The following is a 27,452-nucleotide window of genomic DNA, read 5'->3' on the forward strand; positions in this document are numbered from 1 at the left end:
GAGCTCCAGGTCTGCAGGAGTGAGCCATGGCGGAGAGCTCAGAGCACCCGAGAGAACCATAAAGTCCACCGGACTGGAGAGGCCTGGCCTCTCCCTCTGTGTCCGCGCCGCCAGGGTTGGAGACTCGCCCACGGCGCCCTGGCACTGCGCCCACCTCGGTGCCGCGCAGGGGGCGGGATCCCCACGCGCCGGCCCCGTCCCATTGGTCCCGGGCCCCGCCTGTCCCCCGGAGAGGCCTCGAAAGTTTCATTGAAGGTGGAGAAGTGCGCGCCCGCGGGGGAGCCTGCGCTGCGCCACCCGGGCGAGGCTGCACCAGGCCGGGCGGGCGGGGGGCGCGCTGGCATCTGGGCGGCGGCGCTGGGTTTCTATTTTATTTATTTTTTAAAAAACTGAGGCCGTGGAGGAGGCAGCTGGTGCCTGATCCACTCCTTGTGAGTTCGTCTCGACTTCTGCCCACGCTCGCACAGTTCTTTTCTGGTGACAGAGGGATGGTTCTGTGCGCCAGGTAGCTCCCGCCCGGGTCTCTCCTGCCCGAACCAGGGAGACGCAGAGGCTGAGCCTCCCCGCCGCCCGGAACCCGCCGCGGCGCCACTCGGGGGGCCCGCCCGCAGCTCCGAGAGCCGGGCCGAGGGTCGCGCAGCGGGCCCGGCTGCAGAGGTACGCGGGCTTCCGAGGGGATTCCTCCTAGCAAACTCCCCCGCCGCCCCCAGCACCGCCCCGGGAGCCAGGCAGAAGCGCAGCGCGTCCTCCTCGCCCCCTTCCTCGCCGCGCCGCCTCCCGGGACCCTCCCCAAGTGCCTCCTCCGCACCGGCCCGCCCGCGGGAGGAGCCGCTGCCGCTGGACCGGGGAGACCACACTTCATGGGCCGGCCGCGGAGGGCCGGGCACCCGGGGCGGGGGCTGCCTTGAGCCCGTTGAGGACCGGCCAGGAGCCCGGAGCGCGCCCTCGGTGCGGACAGCGCGGCGGACGGCGCGGCGGCGGCCCCTCCAGGGCGATGACCGAGCGGCCTCGAGCCGCCGGCAGCAGGAGGCCGTAGGCGGGCATGGGCCTGGCACCCCGGTCCTAGAGACCCTGGAGACTCGCCCCTCTCTGCTCGGACGGATCGCCCGGCTGCCGCGATGGCCTCGGAGGTGGTGTGCGGGCTCATCTTCAGGCTGCTGCTCCCCATCTGCCTGGCAGTAGGTGAGTGCGGTCCGCTCCGCTCGCCCCGGTCACTTGGGGGAGGTGAAGGGGGCGCCTAGGGGCGGGGGCGGGCTTCCGGGCCAGCCTTAGAGAAGGGTTCCAGTGTTGCGGGACTGTCTTCGGGGAGCCCGCGCCGGGGTCCCGGTGTCAGACACGCACCGTCCGAGGGGCCGGCTCCTCTCGCGTCCCGCGCCGGGCGCGCTGTCGGGGCTCTCCTAACGGGCCAGCGGCGGAGTCCGGGAGACCCATAGGCGTGTGCCGGAGGCTGTCGGAGTTAGTCACACGTGGGATTTCTGTCGTGGTGTGCTCACGGGTACACCAGGAATGCAGACCTGGCTGGGAAGCGGCTGGGTGGGGGTAGACCCCTTCCCGGCGCAGCGCGGGGTCTCTCTGGATCCCCTGCTCCTGGTTCCCAGATGCTCGCAGAGACAGACACACGGTGCAGCCGGCAGGCACCGAGGCCATCTCTCCCCGCACATCCCAGAACGGTGATGCCAGAGTGCAGGAAAACAGTGCCCTGAAGTTGCTTATTTTCTTTTACCCCCTCAAAAGCCCCTACAACAAAAGTGTTGAATGCTGATGCTACAGACAACTGAGACCCCACCCCGTCCCACAGGCGCCGGCCCTTTCAGGTTTTTAAAGGGATCAAAAGCCTCTCCCTGGGGCTGCCTCTCCCTGGGACTGGCAAGGGCTAAGGGAGCCCAGTTAGGGATTTCACTCTTTCTATAGGGCTGGGAGGGCGTTGCAAGCAGCTGGGAGTGCGTGGAGCGAGAGAAATTCTGTTTCCCCTCTAATAGATGGTGGTGCCTGTTAGGTTAGCGCCCATAGGGATGGCTGGCAGCTCCTTGCTTTCCCTTTCCCCTGTAGACTTAGAACTATTTACAGAGAAACACAGTCTTCGCAAAAAAGGCCACTTTTTTACATTGGCCAGAGATTGAGGACTCAACAGCACACCGGTGTTGTTTTGTTGGCCCCAGCAATCCACCTAAAGAGGGTTTCTGTGTTGTGTTGTGAGGGTCAGTCCCTGCTGCCAGGAGGATTTTGTGATCAGCATGAACACTCTGGGCGAGGAGCTAAGCGTTCTGAGGAGGCAGGGGCAGGGCGCCCGCGGGAAGTGCAGAGGGCACTCAGATGGGGAGCCTTCTGCGGAGTGGCTGGGTGCTCCCCCACAGGCAGGCTGTGGCCTCCAGTGTGCCCTCTGAGTTTCCGGGCAGGACCGTTTTGCCGGGATCTTGGCCCTTAATAATAGCCTCGCACGTTGATGCGGAGGGCAGCGTCCAGGAAGCTGAAGTGGACCCGGAGGCCAGCTGGTTTAAGTTAGAAGAAACAGGGCTTTGGAGAGCCATTGGGGAAAACAGAGCTGGGCTACCTCAGGCTCATTACACACAGGTGGTGAGCGTCGTGGTCTGGGGCCATCTGTATATCTGAAGCGCCTGGCACATTTACTATAAGCCCCATGGAAGCTAGTGCCCAGTTAACAAGGGCTTCTCCTCACTCTCTTCTCTTCCACCTCCCCCCTCTTCCCCTTCCCCTTCCCCACTAGGCTGGTGGTTGTCTGCAGCCACCTGGGTCCTCTCTGTGACTTGCACAAGCAGTTGAGTGAAAGAACAAAAGGATTTGCCCACTGATCCCAGAGACCTTGCAGTTCGCCTGTTCTAGATGCTCCGAAGCTCCTGGTTTGGGGGCCTTGTCATCTTGACTAATGGTTGGTGGTCAACATCACAAAGCCCTTCGGTGGTACTGTGGAGCTCTGCCCTCCAGAGGCACCTGGGGGTGCCGCACCCCAGATGAGGCGCCCCAGGTGCAAAGCTTGGGCAGGCGGCTGCAGAGCGGCCCAGAGGGAAGCTCCTAGGGGAGGATCAGGCACCACTGTCTCGCAAACGGGGTTCTGACTCAGTCTGGCCCCTTTCCTCCGCCCCTCTTGGCTTCTTCCTGGGACCCCGTGGGCCCGGTGCCATAGTCACACCTTTAGGCTGGGGTCCAAGAGTAGGCTTGCTCTGAGCGCGCTTGCTTGTGCGCTCCCTGGCTTCAAGGGATTCAAAGAAGACAGACCCCGCCCGCCTGTCATCCTGCTGGGGCTTCAGGGACAGCTGGGAATGGGCGGCCAGGACCAGCCTTGGCCGTCTTCTCTTTCCAGCTCATTTCTCTGGATTCTCTGCGTTTTCTTTGCTAACCCTGAGAGTCTAACCTGACTGCGCGTGTCAGGTTTTCTTTGCTAACCTGACTGTATGTGTGTGTGTGTCCGTGTGCCTGGTGATTATGGCATTCTCTGCAGTCTCCAAGGGTCTAGACAGAGCCTGTTGCTTTCCTGTGCTGCTCCGCCCCACCCACTTTGTGTAAAGCTGAAAGGCAACTGGAACTTCACTCCCCATGGTAAGGGAGGAGAGCTCCTGGGAAGAACAGAGGACTTAATGCGTCCCATGGTCCATCCCCTCACTTGTTGGCTGCTGCTTGGGAAAGACATCCCACTTACAAAGATCAGTGGTGCCTGATGCCTTCTAATCCGTGCACTTGAAGGGACGAAAGGGGGCTGGGCAGCTGTGGCCTGATTTGAGCATTCGTTTATAGAGGAAGTGGATGTTTTCAAGGTTACTGGAGGGTTTTCAGGCCTGCCTACTCCCCAGGTGCTCCTAAATCAAATATTCAGGTTTTCCTAATATCCTGGACATGGAGAGTGCAGTGATCTGTTTGCCATTAGAATCGATTTTTACATTTTAACCATCTATTTTTATATCTGGGCAAGGCAGCCTTCAAAGCCAACACTTTGAAGAAGCTTATGTATTTCACTTTAGACCCATTTGTCTAACATCATTGTTGAGAAAATTCTGCAGATTCTCCGGCCTTTTCACCTAATGATGGATGTTAAAAATTAACTGCTATTGTGTTTAATCTGAGCTTAATATTTCCTTTCTTTTTCTCCCGGTAAAATAAATTTACCGAAATGGGATAAGTTGGCCGAGGGCCTCTATTATGCAGGTGTTTTGTGGCTCTTGAGTGTTAAAAGCTTGAGAAAGCAATAATGTACTGTAACATGTTATTTGCCACTTAGAATCAGCATCTAGTGATAGATTTTCCCATGTCAATAGAAACTAGAAATGTTAACAATCTCCCCAATTATCCCTGACTACTTGGGTAGCCATTCTGACTTTTTTTCTTCAAATAACATTTAAATAAATACCTAGACAAAATTTTTCATAATATCATGTGGTCTTGATAATTGTTGTGACATCTGATCATTGTTGAGCACTTTAGAAATATGTTTACATTTATTTTCTTTTAGCGTGACCCCACTGTCCCATTTTTAAGTATATGATCTCAGTCTTTTCCTAGAAATGGATTGGTGTATTTTTATCCACATGTTCCTGACCCAGTCATTCCATCTTGCCTAGTGATGCTTGGAGTTCCCTTAATGTCTTGCCTGGAAGAGATGACAACCATTTTTTAGGGATGCCTGGTTGGGCAGAATAGATTGGTCCAGGAGGGGCCAGGCCATGGTAACTTAAGCATCAATAGCTTATGCCTTCCCCCAAATGAAGGGACCAGAGTTAGGAGAAGACAAAGCTCATCAGGAGACTGTGTAGCAAACACAGAGAACCAGCCAACTAACTAGTATTCTGAAAAAATAAATCCCAGTTGGATAATAGTGTACATCCAGGAAGAATCTCTAAAATTCCCTTTAGAGCCAAAACCCGTTTTGCTCAGTGGTAGAACGTCAGTCTGCGGACTGAAAGGTCCCAGGTTCAATTCCAGTCAAGGGCATGTACATTGGTTGCGGGTACATCCCCAGTAGGGGGTGTGCAAGAGGCATCTGTCGATGTTTCTCTCTCATCGACGTTTCTAGCTCTCTAACTCTCTCCCTTCCTCTCTGTAAAAAATCAATAAAATATATTTTTTAAAAAAATTCCATTTAGAGGTAGTTAAATTAGAATTTGAGCAAAAATATAGTCATTTAAAAAATATGTATGGGTATGGCTATGTAAACGTCATTTTCTTTCTATTGTTTAATATATTGTCCTCTATGTAACAGTTGTCATTTTGAAGTCACATGTACACTCACCCAAAGAATCCACACGGAGCCTGCTCAGAGTTTAGAGTCTCCTCAACCTCTGGTGAGGCTCTCAGGGACAGGAGCTTTCAGTCACCGAAGGATGCAAATTTAAAGCCACTTTCTTTCCTGCCACGCTTCCTTGGCCTTATATAAATAGATCGTATTTATCACTTTCAGAAAAGTAACAATTGAAAAGAATTAGAAATATGTAGTCTAATTTTAAAATAAAATACTTTATAAACAGAGATGGGCATGGTCACTTTGTCAGCTGGGCAATGGATGTTGGAGCTGTGTGTCCACCCTGTGTGTGTCCACCCTGTCATGGGGTATGTTGCTTTACAAAAAAAAAAAATCTTGCTCATAGTCAGAGGTAGATAGGATGCTTTACATTTTACCTTTGGGGGAGGGTAATATATAACTTTTGCAGAATATATAACTTTTGTTTACCTTATTTTATCATATAAGATGATAATGTTTTCTGATTAAAACTGCTATTTTTGAATTCTAATTTTTTTGTGCTATATTGGTAGGTATGCATTATACTGGGGTATATTTAATAGATAGGCATATTTAAACCATTTTGTATACGAATTTTACCTTATGACTTGGCAATTTAAGAGACCTCTATTCACATCCAGGCCCTGCCCTTTACTATGTGAGCATAGAATTGTTTTGTTGTTTCTCTTTTCTTTCTGAAAAATGGAGATATTAACATCTTCTTTAGATGGTTGTGAAGTAGTGTGCATTACACACCTTATATAATGCCTGACACTCTGCAAGTGCTCAAACGGCAGGTATTATTATTGCATTTATGAAGATGAGTAGAAGAGCAGGGATGCTTGAGGAATGTCTTAGTAGATGTTAACATACCAACAGGCAGTAACATGAATCATAAGGAGATGGATACTTAAGTACCTGAGACTTATCTGAAAACAATTTAATACCTTTCTAAAGCCAAATTATGCTATTAAAAATTGGGGTATGTGTGGCAGGATTATTATTATTGTTTAGTAGTTTTACTCATTATCTTATGTATCTGCTGTTGTATTATTATATATATATCCTATATAATAAAAGGTTAATATACAAATAGACTTAATGGTGGAATGACCAGTCACTATCATGAGCACTGACCCACAGGGGGGAGATGCTCAATGCAGGAGCTGCTCCCTAGTGGTCAGTGTGCTCCCACAGGAGGAGTGCCACTCAGTCAGAAGCCAGGCTCATGGCTGGCAAGTACAGCAGTGGTGGTGGGAAGCCGGAAGTCAGACATCCCCCGAGGGCTCCTGGACTGCAGAAGGGCCCAGGCGGGGCTGAGGAATCCTTTTTTCCATAAATTTTCAGAGCTTAGAATTGTGTAAGTGTACCTATATATTTAAGAGCAGCTGAATAAAAACAATATGATGACACAGTCTGTATAATGTAAAACATTAAATTTTATAGATTTAAACAGTTGCTTTGTGGACTAGGAATCAAGTAAACAAAATAAAGCATTATCTCTCATTGAATTGAGGCTGAATGTAAAGCTGTGCTGGGAAATATTTGGCTGAGAGAGAGAAGCCTAAATGAGGCTTATCATAGTCACCCTCCACTTGGCCTTTCAGACCCATCAGGACATGGCATGATCAAGAAGGATGAGGAGACTTGAAGTGACATACTAAACAGCTATAGAAAGAGTGCATCATACATACAGCTTTTTAACTATTTCATGATTTTGAACTGTCCAATCATTAGCCAATGGGCATAGAATATGTAGTTAAGTTATTATTTTTTTTTAAATTTAAGAGAAATAACATGCAATTTTGCATTATTTAAAAATTTGGCTGTACTTTTAAAGTGTATATAATAGCAATTTAAAATTTTTTTTCCAGGCTCCTGCAGAATTTACTATTTTTTTGCCTTTATTTTATCATATAGGATGGTGATGTTTTCTGATGAATAACTTGATATTTTTGAATTCTTTTTCTTTTTTTCCTTCCTGTATTGGTAGGTACAAATATGCATTAAACTAGATTATTATCGATAAGCATATTTAAATTTTTTTTGTATACAAATTGTAAGTTTTAAATATATTTTCCAAAAAAAAAAGAATGGATTTGTTGTATCTGTGATTAGTTCTGGCTTTCTGTTGTAATTTCTCCAGACATCGGGAAGAGAGGGGGTGTTAACATTTTCTAACTCTTTAACTGCTCTCTTAGGAACTTTTTTTTTTTTAATTCTATAATTCAAACTCAGATAATTCTCCCCTCAGTGTTTTTTTCAACTCTGAACTCTTTACTCCTCTCCCTCTTTTTAGATTGGACTCTGTAAACACCAAGCATCTTATCATCCACCTGCAGCCTTCTGTGGTGTGCACCTTGCAAGCTTCCCCTCTGTTCTTCACCTGCCCATTTACAACAATATTGTTGGTGCCATTGCCCTTGGGTGCAGGCGCTGTCCAAATCAAGTACCTCATTCATAGACAATCTCTAGGTTTGTCTTTGCTCTTCATCTTGGTCCACAGCAGTGTGTCCTTGGGTTCACATCCTGTGTGTCCTATAGTGTTAGAAAACCTCGAGCTTACTGCTTGACTTCTTCACATCCTCCCTGTGTGCTGAGCCAGAAGTGCCTTCCACAGCTTAAGGCCTCCAGGATCTGTCCCTCAGTGAAGAGGACTTGAGGCTTTTCTTGGTGTCAGTTCCATTCCAGCCTTTGCTGAGTCAATGCAGGAGTTATTGCCACCCGCCCAGCTAGTTTGTATTCTTGTCCTGGTAGTAAGTAAATTCTTTTCCCCAGTTGATGGATGGCCCGTTCAGCCGGTTCTAAGCAAAGATAATCCTGTTTTTTCACAACTTCTCTTTTCAATATAAATTTCTTAGGGTAATGGGGCTTAGATAAAATAAATTGTATATCTCTACATGATAGTTAAGCTGTAGGTGAATCGAAGCTGGATGCTAACTGTGCTCTAGGAGGTTTCCCAGGAAGACCATCACGGTTCAGCTATCTTACAGCTGTTGCATTCATCCCTGTGGTTCGAGATTGCCTATTCCCATGGCTGCATCAAGGACGAGGCAGCAAACCCAGACAGGACAGTCTTTCCTCACCTTCTAAGGACACAATCTGGAATTGCATGAATCACTTCTGCTCATATCCCATTAGCCTGCATTTAATATTATTCACCTACCTAATTGCAAAGGAAGCTGAGAAATGTCATCTATATTTTGGCTGGTAATCGTGCTCAGCAAAAAAAAAAAAACACACAAAAAAAAAACAAACCAAAGTGTTGTGGTAAAGAAAGGATAGATATTAGCATAGCAATATGGGTTTGCGCCTCCTGTAGATGATGGTAACTTAATGTGCCTTGTGGACACTGCAGATTTTTCTACCCCACCATCCACACTTTACTTCTACACCTGTAACTAGACTCGGCCACCAAAGGTTCCTAAAAGTGACATACAGGCTGTGGTTAATGAGGAGGTATACTGTACTCCAAAAGAACTACATGGATTTCCCCATTTATACAGTCCAGAAGTCTGGGAATACGAGTGGAAATGAGTGTTAAGGGTGTGGAATAATGGTGGAAGAAACAGAAAATTGGATCAGAACAAATTTATTGATGTAGGACCACTAAGCAGAGATTCTGGATTCACTATTATAACTTGAGAGGTTAGAAAGGGCTCTCACAGCTTGGTTGTTTGGCTGAAACAATGCTAAATGAAGTTAAAATTTAGCCAGACCTTCCTTGGTATACCCGTCGAGGAAAGGCTCGAAAGGCTTAGGAAGAGTGGAATGGTAGAGTGGATGTATCATGTAAAATCCTGCTCACCCACCTGGGGAAGGTCCAGAGAACACCACCTTCACCATGACTGTGAGAAAAACATTTGTAAGAGGAGCCTTGGCATCATGGCTCTGTGCTTGCTCTTCTCTGTAGGTCAGAAATTACAGTGGAAACTGCTGCCACTGAACTGGAGCCCTTAAGTGCAATAAGGATATTTGGATCTCTGGTGTCAGGGGCCACCAAGTGGCCCACCTAATTGCCAAAGGCAAGTTCCTCATGGTTACCATAATGGACAATGGAATCAAAGCAGTAATCAGCATAGTCTTACTTCAAAAGACATATGATATTTTGCTTATTGGTCATGTTTCTTGGAAGTGAAATAGATAGACAAGCCACTAAATTCTGACTTGATCTATATAAGTAAAGAGTTCTAGGCCAAGTGAATAAAAGTCTGATTTGACTCACCAACACAAAGGGTCATTGCCTTTCAATTAGTCACAAGACATGAGCCAGTTTACAGATCCAGAAACTTTGAAAGAAAGACTTTGGAAGAACTTTGCTTAGAACTGTCTACAAGGACCATCCCTAAACTAGAGGAAAGCATCTGCTTGCTACTAGTACAGAATACAGATATGATGGGCTCATTGCCAGGCATGGTATTGAAGGTGAGAATGGTGACAATGGTTTGCCTGATTTGACTGAGCTAAGACTAGAATGAAATTAACAGAGAAAAGACCCAAGAAAAGACCCAAGTACTCTTTACTACAGAAGAGCAGATAAGGTCCTCTCAGGAAGGACCCTATTAAGCTGCCAATTACACTTTTATTCCACTTTCCCCATCCCATTTCTTTGAGTAACAAGTCTCTTTATTTAAAATGTAAATATTGCTGAAACCGGTTTGGCTCAGTGGATAGGGTCTGTGGACTGAAAGGTCCCAGGTTCGATTCTGATCAAGGGCATGTACCTTGGTTGTGGTTGAGGGCACATCCCCAGTAGGGGGTGTGCAAGAGGCAGCTGATGGATGATTCTCATCGATGTTTCTAACTCTCTATCCCTCAATCTTTCTCTCTGTAAAAAATCAATAAAATATATTAAAAAAATAAATAAAATGTAAATATTGCCTGGCAGCATGGCTCAGTGGGTGAGCATCGACCTATGAACCAGAAGGTCATAGTTCAATTCCTGGTCAGGGCACATATGGGGTGTGCAGGAGGCAGCTGATCAATGATTCTGTCATCATTGATGTTTCTATCTCTCCCTCCCTCTCCATTTCTTTCTGAAATCAATAAAAATATATTTAAAAAATAAAGTTAAATACTTGTGGAAAAATGACAATTTGTTATGCATATGTAAGCATAAGTTAATTCCAATAGCTTATTTTCCTCCTATTACACAACTAGTGGGGTAAAATGGACATTTTAACTGAATGGAGAAAGAGTTGTTAAATGGTGGTAGGTATGGTCTAGATCTCTTGGGTATTTTTAGAGAGTCATAACCTCATTGGGCATTTAGGGGTTTACCAAGAAGAGTTCTGATACCAAAAGTAGCACATCTTTTTTTTTTTTTTCGGGCAAGCTCTATACACAGGAAACAGGACATAAAAATTCTTTCTCATCCTCCTTCCTGTGTTTGTATCAACATGGTTTCTGACATCCAAGGGAAATGCACTGTTTTGATTAAGAGCCCTGGGTCTACAGCCTGGATGTTTAGGCACAGGTCTTGCCCTGTCATACCAGTTGTGTGTTTCATCTCTCTGTTCTTCAGTCATTTCACCGGTTAAATGAGTTGATAATGGTAGCACCTCTTTCTTTCAGAAGACTGGTGCAAGGCTTAGATGACAGTGCTTGGTGTAGGGCCTGACCTGTGGTAACTACTCAATACATCTTAGTTGTAATTATTAGTTCTAGACTCAGAATCAAATCAGGCATTATAATTAGTCAAAGGCTAGTCGGAGGACTTGCTCCTTAAGTGTGACATAGTTTCCATGGGCAGATCACTCGGAGTTCCAATCAACTTCCAAGTGAGCTCTGGAACATGATGTTATAAGTCAAGGACTGTCTGGTTCCCCACAACTTTCCCAGTCAGATTTGCTGGAGGCCTCAGTGCCATTGTTCATTGTTACTTTTAAAACAATGTGACTTCTTCTCTCCTTCTTTAATTCCCCTTTCCTGGCTGAATGAATTGTTTCCTATGTGTCCATCTGGCCCTGGGTTCATATTATCACAGAGTTTTGTACTTAAGTTATATAATTGCTATTTTCCCTTCCCTGCATCTGCAAATTCAGGGATGCTGTGAGATTCTTGATATCCCTAGCACATTCTAGTACAGTCTGTCCTCTGAAAAAGTCACATTGTTAATGTAGTTAGGTCCATGATGGTTGCATCTGTACTGACCACGTACAGAATTTTTTTCTTGTCATTATTTCATAAATAATAGGGCATAGAATTTAAATTGTAGTAGGTATTGTAAATAATTTAGAGATGATTAACAGTATGCAGGAGGATGTGTGTAGGTCATATACAAATACTATGCCATGTTGGATAAGGGACTTTAGTATCCTCAGATTTTGGCGTGTGTGTCCTGGAACCAATCCCCCCCTGGATATCAAGAAACAGTTGATATATATATATGTAATTGTAGGGTTTTCCGACTATAAAATTGTGTCCAATCATTATATTTTAGCTATCCAGCAAAGGCTATAACACACAGTGAATATTGAAGAAATATTTGCCAGTTGATGAATCAAGAATTCATGGACTAGCTGAAACCGGTTTGGCTCAGTGGATAGAGCGTCGGCCTGTGGACTGAAATGACCCGGGTTCGATTCCTGTCAAGGGCACGTACCTTGGTTGCGGGCACATCCTCAGTGGGGGGTGTGCAAGAGGCAGCTGGTCGATGTATCTCTCTTACTGACATTTCTAACTCTCTGTCCCTCTCAATTCCTCTCTGTGTAAAATCAATAAAATATATTTTTTTAAAAAAAAGAAATTCATGGACTAAATATGTTTTCTCTTAAATATCTCAGAAGTTTGAAAATAGGGTTAGGTCTAGCATCTTACAGCTATTTGTTTTGATGTCTTTGAATATAAAGTTCATACCGATTTAGTTTACATTCTCTCAACTTTCATCAATGTGGATTTTGTAGCATGGTGATTAATACCCTTTCCTTGCTTTGCAGTGATAGAGAAAAACGCATTGGACAGTGGTAAAGCTTGACTACAGTATCACCCTTGAAGTGCATATTATTTTTTAAAATGTTCTCTGCTCTCCGGGAACCACACAAATCGATGTTTCTGTTGTGGTCAGATGTGCTAGGCCAGCAGTTTTGGCCACAGGTGCAGAACAGGAGGAAGAGGGTGGAACCTTAAGGAGCTGATACTGTGAACCAGAGCTCCATGGGAATGAGTTGTAGACCTCTGCAGAATTCGCCTCCGCTCCTGCCATTCCCCCTTCTTCTGCATCTCCCAGGCTAAACCTGCCTGCTGCCCTTTCCGCTTCCATCCTTTGAGAGGGTGAGAGGCCACCTCTGTGGGCCGCGGGAAGGTGTGCCTATGTTAGAGAAGATGGGCAGCGAATATTAGGACCCTGTCCTGAAGGTCTAATGATCAAGCCTCAATCCTGTAAATAGTGAGCTATGTGACTTTGCCAAGTCATGGAAACTTGATTCCTCCAATTACATCATTTGAAAAATGAGGTGTTCATGGCTAAGAAATGTTTTCATGATTTTCACAGTAATATTTCTGCACATAATTTTTTAAATATTAGAAGGTATGATGATAAAGCACTGCTTTTTAGCCAACGCACTGGCATTTTTACATCTAAAATTTTCTCATCCCTTAATGGCCATCAGACTTACATTATTTCACACTTTACCCAAAGAAATGTTAGAAAACGCTAAGGAAAATAATTTTCTATTGTGTTAGACACTCCATTAAGTGTGTTCAGAGTAGTTGGTTTGAAGGAGAGGCAGTCTAGCTTAGGTTTTGGCAATTCCAATATTTCAGTGATTCTCCCTCATTCGATCCCAACTCAGAATCGCAGGCATATCATCGGTGATGGTAGTAACCAGAACAACAAAATGAGATTAACCAGAACAACAGAACAACAAAGTGAAAATTGGGTTTAGAATTAGCCGTGTGAAGCTTTGCAGAAATGAGAGAATTTTCCCACCCAGAGTTTATGATCAGACATGCCTATAAAGAAAACCAAGCCACACAGAGTTATTAACTGAGGCCAAGTGAAACTGCAGGGGCACAGAACTTCACAAATAAGATCTGAGTCAGAAAAAGATATTTTGAGCCAAAGTGTAGCATTTCAGTGGCCTTGCAGACCTCGGGAGATCTCAGTTGGACAAGTCTGCCTGCAGCAGAGGGAATGGGAGGTGCACAAAGACCACATGTGTGTGTAGGCTAAGGAAGAGTAGCACTCGCTGGTGCTGCTCTCACCTGGCTTTAGTTCAAGCTATGAGCTATGGGCCTGTGAGCTTCCAGCATTTCAAGGCATCCCCTTCTCCTCTCTTCCTCATTCTCCTCCTCTCCTTCCCCTGTTTCCTCCCCTCCTCAACCCCTCTTCTTCCTCCCTTCTTCCTCCTCCTCCTTCTCTCTTCTCCACTTCCCTCCCCATCTTCCTCCTCCTCCTTCTTCTGTCATCTCCTCTCCCCTCTACCTCTCTTCCACTTCCTCCTCCCGTCCTTCCCTTTGTCCTTTCCCTCCCTTCTTCAACTCCTCTTCTTCCCCCTCCTTCTCTTTTTTCTCATTTCCCTTGTCTCCTCCCCCTCTTCCTCCTCCTTCTCTGCCTCCTCTTTCTGTCATTCTCCCTCCCCCTCTACATCCCCTTTGATCTACTCTCCTCCATCTTTTTAAGACTACAGTGTGGAGCTTGCTCATCCTAGGCTAATCCTGACCCTTATTGGCGCTGGGGCCTGAAGTCAGAGCCAGGCTCACCACCTAGCACCAGGCAGAGTGGCTGCAGCACACAGCCTCTGGCTGGTCATCCTCAAGGTCAGGTGACAGGGCTGTGGGAGGAGGGATGGTCATGAAAGGGGACTTGTTTCTGGTGAGCCAGTGTTCCAGAAACCTCCAGCTCCCTAGCATTTTTTATTAACAACCACAAACCTCTTTAGCAATACTTTTTTAAAGCATCATCACTTTTGCTGTTGCATTGCCTGAGAGGCACCCTGCATTTTTGACCCCCAGTGGTATTGCCTAACAGTCCCCACCTCATTCACTGGGCTCTGTGTGTAATTACTTTGGGTATTTTCCAAACATTAAGATCACCTTCAACATGCAATAACTTCCCACCATCGAGGTTATTTAAAAAGATGTGGCACAAGCCCTGAAGGCATTTCATAAAGTGGATATACAGATATTTTGAGCATTTATCTTTAGAATAAGGGCATATCTTTCCAAAGTTACTACATAGAAGGAAACAAATCTCAGATATTGGTTTTCTATTCAATACATCCTACATGGATTTGCAAATTAGATTTAGTCCCAAAGGGATATTTAAATGTAGTGCTGATCTTCCAAAGAGAGCACAATTTGCTAGTCAAAAACACGCTGTTTAGAGTATCTTTGCACAACATGATAATGTATCATAAACTTGAATATTCAGGTAATGCATTTTCTTAAAGAGAACATACTTGAAGTAGAATTTTAATAATTCTACTTTGTTTCTTTCCATCACATTTATTTTTAGTGATCCTCTGATTTTGACCAATTTTTCTTGACCTCTCTCATTATAGATTTCTCAGAATTTACTGAAATAATGCAGTAATCCAAAACTGGTTCATAATGTGCCCAGCCTTTCCTACCTTAAAATAGCACTGGTTTGTTTACTCCAGTGTCAAAGGAAACTCACATCTTGTTTTCTTCTGTTGATTCATATCATTTTGACATTAGTGCTTTCTAGGTTTCTTTTTTGGCTCCTGCCCAAAAGGAGTTTGACAACTTCCAAAAATCTTATCTTCGCCCTGGCTGGTGTGGCTCAGTTGGTGGGTTGTCCTCCCCTGTACCAGGAGATTGCAGGTTGGATTCCCGCACTGGACACGTAGGAGGCAGACAATCAATGTTACTCTCTCACATCAATGTTTCTATCTCTCTCTCCTTTCCCGTCCTCTCTTTGAAATATATATATATTTGACATGCAGTTACAGAAATACAAAGTTGTCTCTCATCAAGTACAGGTTCAAAGCTGATAGACTATTAGAGTGACAGAGTTTCCACCTAGAGCTGCAAGGTAACCAACCTGTCCAAACAGTTTAGCACCTTCCCACGCTCCCGTTTTGGCTTCAGTAGTAACCGCTTCCCCACCTTCTCCTTCCTGCCCCCTCCTCCACTGGCTTCCAGGACTTCCCCAGCAGGTTGAAGGGGGACTGGAAGAAAGAACATGGGCTTTCCAGTTAATCAGACCAGGTTTCAAACTTTTGCTTAACTCCTAGTTGATGATAAGACAAAGACAAGTTGAAGCTTCATAACTTCTCTGAGCTTCATTTTTCCAACCTGAAAAAATGGCAAACATAACATCCATCTGAAAATAACTGTAAGGATTAAACGAAATGATATAAATCAGGCACCTAGCACAGTGCTGACAAATTAAGGGCTAACCCAGTGCTCTATTGCTTCTCTTCCTTACTCCTTCCGAGTGTCGGCCTGTCCCACCCCACCTGTCCCCTGGACCCTGTACCCTGACTGTTCCTTTGTCTTTATTACTTGGTTCTAATTGAGTATGTTAGGTGTCAGACTCAAGTACCAATGAGTATTTTTTTTTTTTTAGGATTCCTTTAAAGATGGCTTATTTAGTTGGATAGACTTAATAATTGCAGTTTTCTGATTCAAACATTTTGAAAGAATTAACAATGGATGATTTTGTGAATTGGTAGATGATTCAAATACTGAGAATTCTGAAATGGTATAAAAGAATATCATACTTTACGCAATTGAAAAAAGAAAAACTTCAAATACATGATACAATATGACTATATTATCTATAATAAAATTAATTTTCTAATAAGTGAAAAGATATTAGAATTATTATTAAATTAATTTAATATTGTGTTATGAGGGTATTTTAAATACCTTGTTTAAATACCTTGACATTTCACAAAATGTCAAAATTCCTACTGAGAAGAATATTTTTAGTAATGTATCACAGAGATTTCCAGTACCTGTGGACAGTGGCCTATGCAATTTCACCTCAACTCCTAACAGAATCAGGATAAGTTATATGAAGTCTTAATATTCTTTCCCGGTGTTTAAATATGAATGTGCAATCTCGTGACAGTTCCAGAAGGCTTATTGCAAATGTAGGATCCTGTTAATTTCCAGGAACAGATGTTGAGGGTCAAAAATCTCACCACAGATCTCCTGTGATGTATTAAAATGAATGAAAAAAACTCATTGAGTGCAGAGTTTGTTCTGAATTTGTTTATTAACATTTGCATATGTGATAGTTACCTAACAGATGTTAAGCCAGTTTCTCTATGTGAGAAAGTAATGAGCAAATAAATGAAGTTGAGCTTTGGATACTTTATCAATGTGGAAAGCAATAATTTGTCAATTCAGACCTGATGCCTTAATTAGAGTATCCGACATAATCAGGAAATGCAAACACTCTTGCAAAAATTATACATATTTTCATGTGGTTACAGCCATTAATCTGGGTGGTTCTAGAGTGGGTCAAATCAAGGCAGACCTTAATTGTGTTTAAAATATAAAGTGATTTATGGGTGCTTCTCACACTCTCAAAACTTTTTTTTTTTTGAATTTTTTTTTCTCTTCACTGTCAGTTTAATACTATAACCTGAAAAGTCACTACATAAAGTTAAATAGTCACCATTTTATTGACATCTGAGCAGCCTACCTTGGTCTGCTCCCAGCTCCACAACACAGAATCTGTGCATCACAGGGCAAGCATTGAGCTCTCTGCACCTCGGCTTGCCCATACACAAAATGGAGGTGATTACAGGACCTACCTAGTAGGATTGTTAAAAGGAATAAACTTAGAAGTGCTTGAAGTATTTTAAACTTAAATACATAAAATATCTGGAGTTTATTATATACCTTATTTTTTAAATCATCACCTGAGATATTTTCCATTGATTTTTAGAGAGAGTGGAAGGGAGGGGGAGAGGGAGAGAAACATTGATGTCTCTCAGACTGACTGGTTGCCTCCTGCACGTGCCCCACTCTGCCCCACTGTGCCCCACTGGGCTTGGAGTTGAGCCTGCAACTGAGGTAGGTGCCCTTCACTGGATTCAAACCCGGGACCCTCTAGTCCGAAGGCCTACACACTATTCACTTTGCCAAACTGGCCAGGGCATTCTATACCTTCCCTGTGGAAAACCTGAAGTACTTGAAATATGAGAAATTATTTGGAATGTTGATTAATTTAGTTAATCTTTTAATAAAATTTAATGTTTCTGCCTTGTGCCTGTGACTGCTAGTGACCATGGGGAATGCAAAAGGAACAAATGAGCTGAACGAGAAACCACCCGGTCCTCAGTCCCAGGCTCTTTGCATGCCTTACTTCTTCGTCCTAAAACTCCCCTAAGTAGGTGTTAGATTTCATTTTGTAGATTCAAGGACCGTGTTTTAGACACTAATAGCTTTAGGTTCCCCACCCAACTGTTTCTAATAGGCACAGGGCTTCTAACAGGCACAAGCCACAGCAGACCAGCTGGGTTCTAGACGTTGTCCTTGTCCCTTCACATGCTAACTTTGCAATCCTGGGTTAGTCTGGTCTTGAACTCCCAGCTAGTAGAGTTCCACTGTCTATCTCAGCTCTAATGGCATGTGATTCAATTGCTCACAGGGCCAGTGGGAAATGCCACCCCAGCCATTTCAGGGGTGACCTCGGGGCTCAGAGAGAAAGCTACTCATCAAATCATCCTCTGCTCTTTCTTCCCCAAGGGGCTCTTTGAATTTTATGATGTAATTCCTATCGGGAAATATTTTCATTTTACACTGACTTTCAATATCTTAATGTAGCATTTTATGACAGTGAGATAGAAGAAAGAATTTCATGATTACACATTTTTGAGAAATGCTGGACTAAATATAAATGTTCTTTTTTTCTTTATGAGAAGACTGTTCAGAGCTTAGTATACAGTGCAAATTGTGAATTTCTAAGAATTTGGTGTAATATACAGTGTTTCCCAAACCTATGTGACCACAGTACACCGACTTGTTTCCTTTGACACTGGTGTTCTGGGGAGAGCCCATTGGAAAATTCTGTAGGCACTCTGGATGAACTGGTGAATCAATGAAAGCATTTACTTGGGGATGAGTGCCTTTCAGAAGACCCCTAAATCTCTTTTAAGCGTGGGTATGAAGCCAACTCTGATTGATGGTCACCATCACACCTACTAGAGGACAGAAAATTTTGTCCATTGAGTATTTTAAATGATGGTGGAAACTGAACAAAAATGTAGGAAAAAGTGTGTGAACAGTGGCTCTTTAATAGGCGCAGGGGACACTATGATGAAAAAGTTGTAGTTTTTGCCAGCTGGGAGCTCATAGTCTAGTGCAATGCAGCAAGTCCTAGAATAACTTAAAGGCAAGGAGAGCAGAGAATGGAGGGCAAGTAATATCTGGTTAATAATAGACCGCCCCTTATCTCTAAGACCCAGTATCCGATAATGATATAAGAAACAAAACTGACTGAAAAAAAAAAGTGGTGTTGACATGTCTGGAAATATTTACTTTAAAGCAGGGACTAAGATCTTAAACCAGGGAAACAAATCCCAACTGTGAAGAGTTCTATGTATGGGTTACCTTGATACAAGGCCTTTTGTGAACAGGGAGAGGAAGCGACAGATCTCCCAGCTGCTCCTGATCTAGTAAGGGCTTGGCTGCCCAGCTGTTCTACTTGTACAGACTGGGAAGTAACTCGAGTTCCACATACTTTGGTTTGGGGTGAGGATAGCGCTCCATGGATAGAAGTCCATGCATTAGTAGATGTGAAGTACTCTATTTGTATTTCTCGGAGCTTATCTCCGACATGCCGAGCCACTTCATACAATTAAGTTGATGAAAAGCCAGTGCTGGCAAAGGCATCTAAACACTTCAGAAAAATTGGCACTGCTCAAAAAGAGGATCCAAAGGTGCTGTCAGCAGGGCTAGATGGTTGTTCTGTCTTAAGCTAGAGTCTATTTCTTTGGCATGGAGCTGAGGTTGCTTAATCTGGCTTTTAAGTTCCTTTCTCCCCCCCCCAACCCCCTTTTTCTTTTCTTATGGTTACAATAGGACTTCATTTAAACAGAAGGCTCTTCCCTAAAGGGTAATCCTGTATTTGGAATGGAATGTGTCTTGGTTTCCTCAGACGTGTTGAGGAAACAATGCAACAACTTAATGAAATGTTCTGGTCTTTTAGCACTAAACACCACTTCTGTCAGCTCAATAGAGATGTAGTTGTATATGTGATAGGAATAACTTATTTCCTTCCTTGAGTATCTTGAGAAGATGTCAGATGTTGGATTTTAAAATTGCTGAAATGCCACATTCATCATTGCAAATTTTATAACAATGCTGCTGATTTAATAAAAGTCTTTAATCGATCAGACACATTGCAGTTTATGAAGCATGTTCATAGACTTTTCACATTAGAAGCTTAAAAAGGAGGAACTGTGGTTTTCTTGTTAATTTTAGTGTTCACCTCATCTCCTACTCTGGAGGACTGGCTGTCTATATTTATGTATGCACATGCATATATGTATACATATGTATATACAGGTGTTCTTTCATTTAATACTTGCAAATGCTCTGTGAAATAGGTATTACTATCTTGAATTTACACACATGAAATGGAAGGAGAAAAATAGGTTTTTACATGAGAAAATAGAAGCTCAAAAAAATTAACTTCCTTTGTGTGGTCCAATACCAAGAAAGTGGTGGGCCTGAACCTGTGCCTCAGCTATTCTTTTTGAAATTTTCGTTTCCTGTGCATTTAGCTAATGATTCTGTACAAGTATTTGCTCTCATAAATGCTCCAATCTTTACATCAATGTTCTTAATTTTATATATACATATTTTAATCTTTAAAGTACATGTACAGTCCAATGCTTAAAATATAGCATTGGTTGAAACTGGTTTGGCTCAGTGGATAGAGTGTCAGCCTGTGGACTTAAAGGTCCTGGGTTTGATTCCAGTCAAAGGCATGTACCTTGGTTGCGGCACATCCCCAGTAGGAGCTGTGCAAGAAGCAGCTGGTCGATGATTCTCTCTCATTGATGTTTCTAACTCTCTATCCCTCTCTCTTCCTCTCTGTAAAAACTCAATAAAATATATTTTAAAAAAACAACAAAATATAGCATTAACTTTTAGATTAGGACGCATCATTTATTCTGAGGGGCCTATGAAGGAGCCAGGATTTCCTGATGGACTTTTTTCTTACTCCACCAACAGGAAAAACAGCACTATCTTCTCTTTGAGGGTCTCAAACCAGGGCTTGAACCCTCCTGGAGTCAGGCTTCAGCTGGCACACTGATGCTTGTCCTGGCCACTGTCTACAGGGGCAGATGGAGTGAGGTCACAGCACGTCCCTTTGAACAACTACCCGCATTCGGAATTGCGAGGGCCTGAGGTGTTCAGCATTCCTCACCTTTCTTCAGGAACACCTGCGACTCACATGTGTTCTGTAGATATTTTCAACTAGTGTTTTGGGGTGGGTTTTTTTCCTATTGCACAGTGCTGTTATATTTCTATGGCCTGGCACAATAAATGATAACTTGAGCACACAGAAAATGTTGGGAGGAAGTAGGAATTAAATTTATTAATTCATTGTCTTCTTTAATCATGTTGGGCATTTATATAGTAGCTGTTGTGATCCTAGATGAATAGAAAGTCATTGAATTATCTTATCTCATGTGGCTTAGTTTGCCAGGCACATGTTTAGTAACTTTCATGTATTAAACTGCTGTTAGCTTGAAATACTCCTTATTGGGCTGTCGTTCATTCATTTACTCAATAAATAGTTGTTAATATTACCTACTGCCAGGCACAGTACTGCCCTATACTTTTCTATGCTCTGATTAGTTTACCTTTATAGTAAATTAGACTGTGTGGGTCTCTGCATTGTGTAGAGATTAATTTAAATTTGTTTTTGTCCTTAGAATGAAAGAATTCAGTCCTAAGTATTTCAGCCTTTACACTAATACAGAGTGGTCTCTACTAATTAGCCTAATCTGATGAAGTTTTACTTGTCTAGAATATTGACCAGCTTTAATTCTCTAGATGATTAAGACATTCGATTTAAAAATTCATATTTAAGGATTTTATAAAAATTATATTATCATAATTCTTACCATTCTGGCAGCTTTTGAATGAATGCAATTTGATCCAAGTATCTTGTAGACACATCTTGCTGAGTTCATGGATGAGATTTCTAAGAATTTCCCTCCTCAGGAATGTAACTAATGAATTTCACCCCATTTAAAATTTATTTGTAAATAATTATTTTGAAAAATTTATTTCAGATCTTTGGTTTGTTTCCTATGCGATAGTGCCACAAATTCCCATGACATCAGTTCTAAAATAAGGAGTCTCATCATAGAGATGGAAGTTGTGCGTGACTGTCTGTTCTTGGGCCAAAATTTAGGGGAAAGAAAATTCTAATTTTAGCTTTCCAGATAAAATTTGTGAAATAAATTATTGTAATGGTATTCATTGCCATTGCAGCTGCTGTAGGAGGCTATCAGACAACTCATGGCTATCTGTTTAAGTCAAAACTTTTGGAAGGTAAATCTTGATAATATCTATCTGGTATTAGAGAATTTGAAAAGTCTTAAAATGAGATTGAATGAAGTTTTCTCATTTGATGCACATGCTTTTCTATAAAGTTTATACATTCAATTAATGATATAATTGAAACTGGCATTGAACAAAGAGAACTATCTACAGGTCAGTGAGGTCATCATACCTGCATTTTGGTCATAGGAATATATACACACATATCCTCTCATTGCTGGATCTACTATTGTAAGAGGCAATATTTCATTGTGTAACTCATTTGGTATCAGAGAAGACTTTGAAATTTCAGACTATAAATTCTTTGGAATTCAAAGGAAAGACTTGCCAAAAGATATTTTGGAATGTTGGGAGCACAAGGTATTTAGTAAGCTGAATTCCTTAGGTAGGTAAAAGTAAAATAATATTCCATCAACTTTATTGATTAGTGAAAAAACTGAGTTGAAATGTTTTACTGAATTTTATATATACATATTTTTAATCTTTATTGTTGAGAATGTTACAATGCAAAGCAGCAAACCATGTCCTTCTGGGGAGAACCTACTTTGAGGTAATTTTCATGGAAAAGATGCCACTTAATCTGCGCTTGGGTCATAGTGGTACGCTATTGCTGGTGCTTTGTCACAGATAATCCGGTAATAATTCCAAATGAGAATATGGAGCAGAACCAACCTCTAAACTTAAATTTTGGTTAGCAAAACCACTGCACTTTTAAGATGTGTCAACTAGTTAGTAATTCCAGGTTGCAGTTGGTTTTTCGCTATATTCACATTCATACAATTGTTTATTTAGTGTAAGAAACTCTGAAACTAATTGTCCGGAGTACTTGAAGCCACAGAAAGGAGAATTGTTTTGAAAAAATCGCCTCCTACGTTTATTCCCCTGGTGTGATCTGGCACTGGCCATGACTGGAGGTAGAGTTCAGATGTGTTTGTAACTGAGATTAGGTTTAACTTCCTGCAGGTGGTCCAAAAGCTACATTTATATTCAAGAACTAAGTTCAGGTGTCTTCTGTCTACTCTGCATACCTGCTACCTTCCTATTTCATTGTTAGTATAAACCAGTGGTCGGCAAACCCGCGGCTTGCGAGCCACATGCGGCTCTTTGGCCTCTTGAGTGCGGCTCTTCCACAAAATACCACGTACCCTAATTAAGTTAATAACAATGTACCTACCTAAATAGTTTAAGTTTAAAAAATTTGGCTCTCAAAAGAAATTTCAATCGTTGTACTGTTGACATTTGGCTCTGTTGACTAATGAGTTTGCTGACCACTGGTATAAACCATATAGGCCACATTAGCTTTTAGCAGAGAAAGTCACAAACACAATCTTTTAAAACATAATTAGGCAAAGACAGTAATATGTTGATAATTTTTTATTGAGCCATAATAACTCCGTTTTTATCTGTAATCAAATGTTAATGTTTGCTCTATTATCAATACTTTCCCCATCCATCCAAAGAAATATTCTTTTTGTCTTTTATTATTGTTGTGTCATTGAGAATGTAGATTTAACTGCCCTAGCTTCCTCATCATGTGTGTTTAGAGTAGGGGTGTCGAACTCAATCAGAGAAGGGGCCAAAATCTAAAATCCAGCCTAAATCGCGGGCCGAATGGTTTACTGAACAGTCATAAACTGTCATTGTGATGGAAACGCAGCGGAGTGCAGTGATGACAGCGCGGTGCAGGCCACATTGCAAGGCCTGGCGGGACGGATTTGGCCCGCGGGCCTTGTGTTTGACACATGTGGTTTAGAGGTTCTGCAAGGCAAACTACAGTTATGCAACTAAAAGACAAGTTTCTCTAGGGATAGACTGTCTCTGTTTCAATTGTTCTCACAGTAAAGAATTAACAAATCTCCTATAAATTAGTGTTTCTTGCCCTGGGTTTTACTCTGACTACCATCAAATCTAAGATATTTACTTGAACTGTAAATTCTTCCAACAGAGTCAGGTGTGTAAGTCTCTTTTTGGTGTAACTAACCTGATCTGATGGATGAGTGACTTTTATTTGTCTAATTCTTTAAGTTTAAAACTCATTGTGAGATAATGAACCCAAGCAGAATTGATATCAGTCATTTATCCTTAGAGAAACCTTTTTACAATAACACGAGGTCATATGAGGTGTTTCTTATACTTCTCATTACACCTCTTGATGGGTCTTTTCTTTTTACATTATTTCTATTATAAAACTCTCCGGCACTGTTTGGTATTTGAATGAGATCCAAAGGTTAGTTGCAATCGATCGTGCCTTACTATTTTGTGTAATGTTCTGATGCTGTGTGGAATAGCTTGTCCTCCTCTTAGGCCAATTAGAAATGAATGATGCTAAGACATATTGGAGTTCTCACTCCAGGCATCTCAATCAGTTGTGCAATGAGGTTATAAAAGGAAACAGGTGTGGAAGAGAACAAGCCTGTGACTCAGGGCCCCTCACGGGCACAGCATTAGAGAGGCAGCTTGCCTAGGGGTTGGATCATACAGGGAGAAAGGAGCACTTGGGGTCACATCTGGTGAGCAATTTGCATAACCTCTGCCTAGAGATGCCCATTGCAGTGATAGCAGTATCCAAGAAAGAATTTAAAAAGTTGAATGCATTGAGGATGGACTTAACAGAGGGGAACATAATTGTCTAGTCTATGGAATGTGTCTACAAGTTTATGGGGATTGAAGGAAACATAAAAATTGTCACATGTGTGCTGAGGACATAAACTCTTAGCTATACTACTAGTAATAAATGGAAAGCTTAGTATTCTGAGTCAATGGAAGAGAAGCCAAGAGGGGATGTTGCTCTTAGGAATGTCTTTTTTCTTTTTTTTCATTAATCCTTACCTGAGGACATTTTCCCATTGATTTTTAAAGAGAGTGGAAGGAGAGGGAGAGAGAGAGGGGGAGAGAAAGAGAGAGAAACATTGACGTGAGAGACATAATGATTGGTTGCTTCTCACATGCACCCTGACCGGAGCCGGGGATTGAGCCTGCAACCAAGGTACATGTCCTTGACTGGAATCGAACTCGAGACCCTTCAATCTGCAGGCCTACACTTTATCTACTGAGCAAAACTGGCTAGGCTTTAGGGTTTTAGAAATGTCTTTAAGTTCAGCCTCTGCACCTATTGGCTTTGGAGTAGCTGTATTTGAGCTTGAATATCCTGGCAGGATTCAGCGTGTCACAAGAAAAGGATACTGACTTCATATGCTTCTCTTGGGCCTGGTGACACTCCTAGTGAAAACTGACATGTAAATAGCCCCATTGACGCCGAAATCGGTTTAGCTCAGCGTTAGAGCATTGGTCTGAGGACTGAAAGGTCCCAGGTTCAATGCTGGTCAAGGGCATGTACATAGGTTGTGGGCAGATCCCTGGTAGGGGGTGTGCAAGAGGCAGCTGGTCGATGTTTCTCTCTCATCGACGTTTCTAGCTCTCTATCTCTCTCCCTTCCTCTCTGTAAAAAAATAAATAAAATATATAAAAAATAAATAAATAGCCCCATTGATTCTATAGCCTCTTCCCACTTTTTTCATGGTTAGTTGGGCCTTTAAAGTAGATGCCACATTTTGATCCCATTGACAAACATCCCAAGGCAAATATTCTGTCTGTCTCAATTAGAAATATTTAAATTCTTAGGCTTTGGAAATCTGAAGACTTACTTATGTAAGTAATGAGTAAAGTATAGGGAAAACATTTGACACAAATTGTGTTATGACATTCTGTACAGCCATAGAAGCCATCAACAAAATAAAAAGAGAACCCATTGTATGGAAGAACGTATTTGCCAGTGATACATAAGATAAGGGGTTAATCTGTAAAAAAAAAAAGGATTCCTTTGAGACAACATGGAGGGACCTGGAGAGTGTTATGCTAAGCAAAATAAAACAGAGAAAGACAAATATCCTATGATCTCACTAATATGTATGTGGAATTGAATGAACAAAAGAAATTGACAAACAAAATGAAATCAGAAGCATGGATACATGGGACAGACTGGCAGGTGCCAGAGGGGAGGGGAATGGGGTGACTGAATAAAGGAGGTGAAGGGATTAGCTAGAGAACATATATGTGTGCCCTATGGACACAGACAATAATGTGGTGAAAGCCAAGGGAGGGGGAGGAGCAGATAGAGGGCTGGGCAAGGTGGGGAGGGATGGAGGGAGTCTGCAATAATGTCAACATTAATTTAAAAAAAATAAAAAATAAGTAATGATTGTATGTTACCTATGACGTAAGGTATAGTCAATGCATTTGTAAATGCTACTAGCAAAATCTGTCCAGAACAGTATAGTTTACAAAAAGTTACCTTTATATTTATAAATATCCAAATATTATATCTGATCCTGTATATACTATTTAGAAGATAAATTATATAAATTGTCTATCACATGAACTAGACACAGAGTCTAACACAGAAGCACATGGAGTAGATGGTTCTGGGCAGAGCAGTCCTGGCCTTCGCTCAGTGGGCAGAGAGGGCCTTAGATGGGGCCGGCAATGATGCCAAGTGGACCACAGACAATCCAGCCCTCTCTTGGACTTGGTGTTTTGGCAACTAATTCATTCGAATGTAAAACGCTGCACTGGTGAGCACTGGATGCGCCAAAGAAAACACGTGTGGGCAGAGGTACCTGTGGTTAGCTGGCCAGGAGGAGGCAGGAGGCACAGCACCAGGGCTGGGTGAAAAGGAGTCAGGAGGCAGGGCCGGTTCGGAGATATAGCCCCTGAGATATAGGCGCTCAGTCAACTTGATTGGGTTAAGGATTTGGCCAAAGGTCGGCTTCTTGAATCTATTTTGCTCCCCTCTCCTAACTCCCAGTATCTCATTTTCCCATCTGTGATTCCTGTGCATTTGAAGAAAGGCTCAGACACCAGAATGTAGAAAGGCCTGTCAGCTAGAATGAGGGGGAGGTCAGGTGTCAGCACCGATTTTTTAAATGAAAGGATGCTTTTGTAGAACAAACAGGATTGAAGAAACAGAATTGAGATTTACCTTTAAAGACATTTCAGCGTATTGTTATTAGGAAAGTAGATGGAAGGCTGGGCTCTCAGGAAAACGAAGCACTTCCGGCCCCTGACCTCCTCACCTTCCACCCACTGTGTATATGGATTAGAGGGGAGCCTCCTTTCAGGACTTAAGTTGTAAAAAATGAAACTTAATTCTAGCCATCAACAGTTGTTTTTTTTTTTTTTTAAACTTTTGATTTCTTAAAAAATTGTCTTGATCCGCTTTAGAAGCTTAAATCAAATCCAACTAGAAATTTTAGCAACAGAAATACAAGACGGGAAGCATTGGTAACTCAGATTTTCGCTTCTCTCCTGTATCAAGAACTGACAAATAGGCACAAGTCTTTACTTCTTGGTATTACATTTGCTGTTTTCAGTTACGAAGCAGAGCTCGACTCCCCGGCCTCACACCTGCTACAGCTCAGAGCCACTGAAATCCATGCCAAGTCCAGGGATTTTCATCTCTCAGAGACTCACTCTTGCTGTTTAATTCGGCAATACCTCTGCCCAAAGAAGCTTTTGACCCTCCTTCAGGCGCTAATGAAACCTCCAGCTGCTCCGGGTCGGTGGAGTGGCGGAGACGTGGGTTGTGAGCCATGCACACTGTTTATTGAGTGTCATTATAGTTTCCCTGGCATGATGTCACCTTTCCCCAGGTCCCTGGAGGCAGGACACCTCTGGCAGTACAGACCACCTGTGTTGGGCTGTGCTTGGCCCAAGGAGAGGAGAC

General features: G+C 42.8%; 1 protein-coding gene across 5 annotated transcripts in view; it reads left to right on the forward strand.

Moving 5' to 3' along the window:
* Nucleotides 1-289: 289 nt before the first annotated feature.
* PIEZO2 (piezo type mechanosensitive ion channel component 2) overlaps nt 290-27,452 on the forward strand; it is a 309,124-nt gene continuing 281,961 nt past the window's right edge. The window contains exon 1 of one of the 5 annotated variants that reach the window (XM_036418633.2): nt 290-1,182. In XM_036418633.2, the coding sequence (XP_036274526.1) occupies nt 1,119-1,182 (64 nt within the window). In that variant the 5' untranslated portion in view covers nt 290-1,118. The remainder of the gene's footprint in view (nt 1,183-27,452) is intronic. The other 4 variants (XM_036418635.2, XM_045574327.1, XM_036418630.2 and 1 more) reach the window with 4 other exon arrangements.

Source organism: Pipistrellus kuhlii, unplaced genomic scaffold (genome assembly GCF_014108245.1).
Source record: "Pipistrellus kuhlii isolate mPipKuh1 unplaced genomic scaffold, mPipKuh1.p scaffold_m20_p_6, whole genome shotgun sequence".
Taxonomy (NCBI): Eukaryota; Metazoa; Chordata; class Mammalia; order Chiroptera; family Vespertilionidae; genus Pipistrellus; species Pipistrellus kuhlii.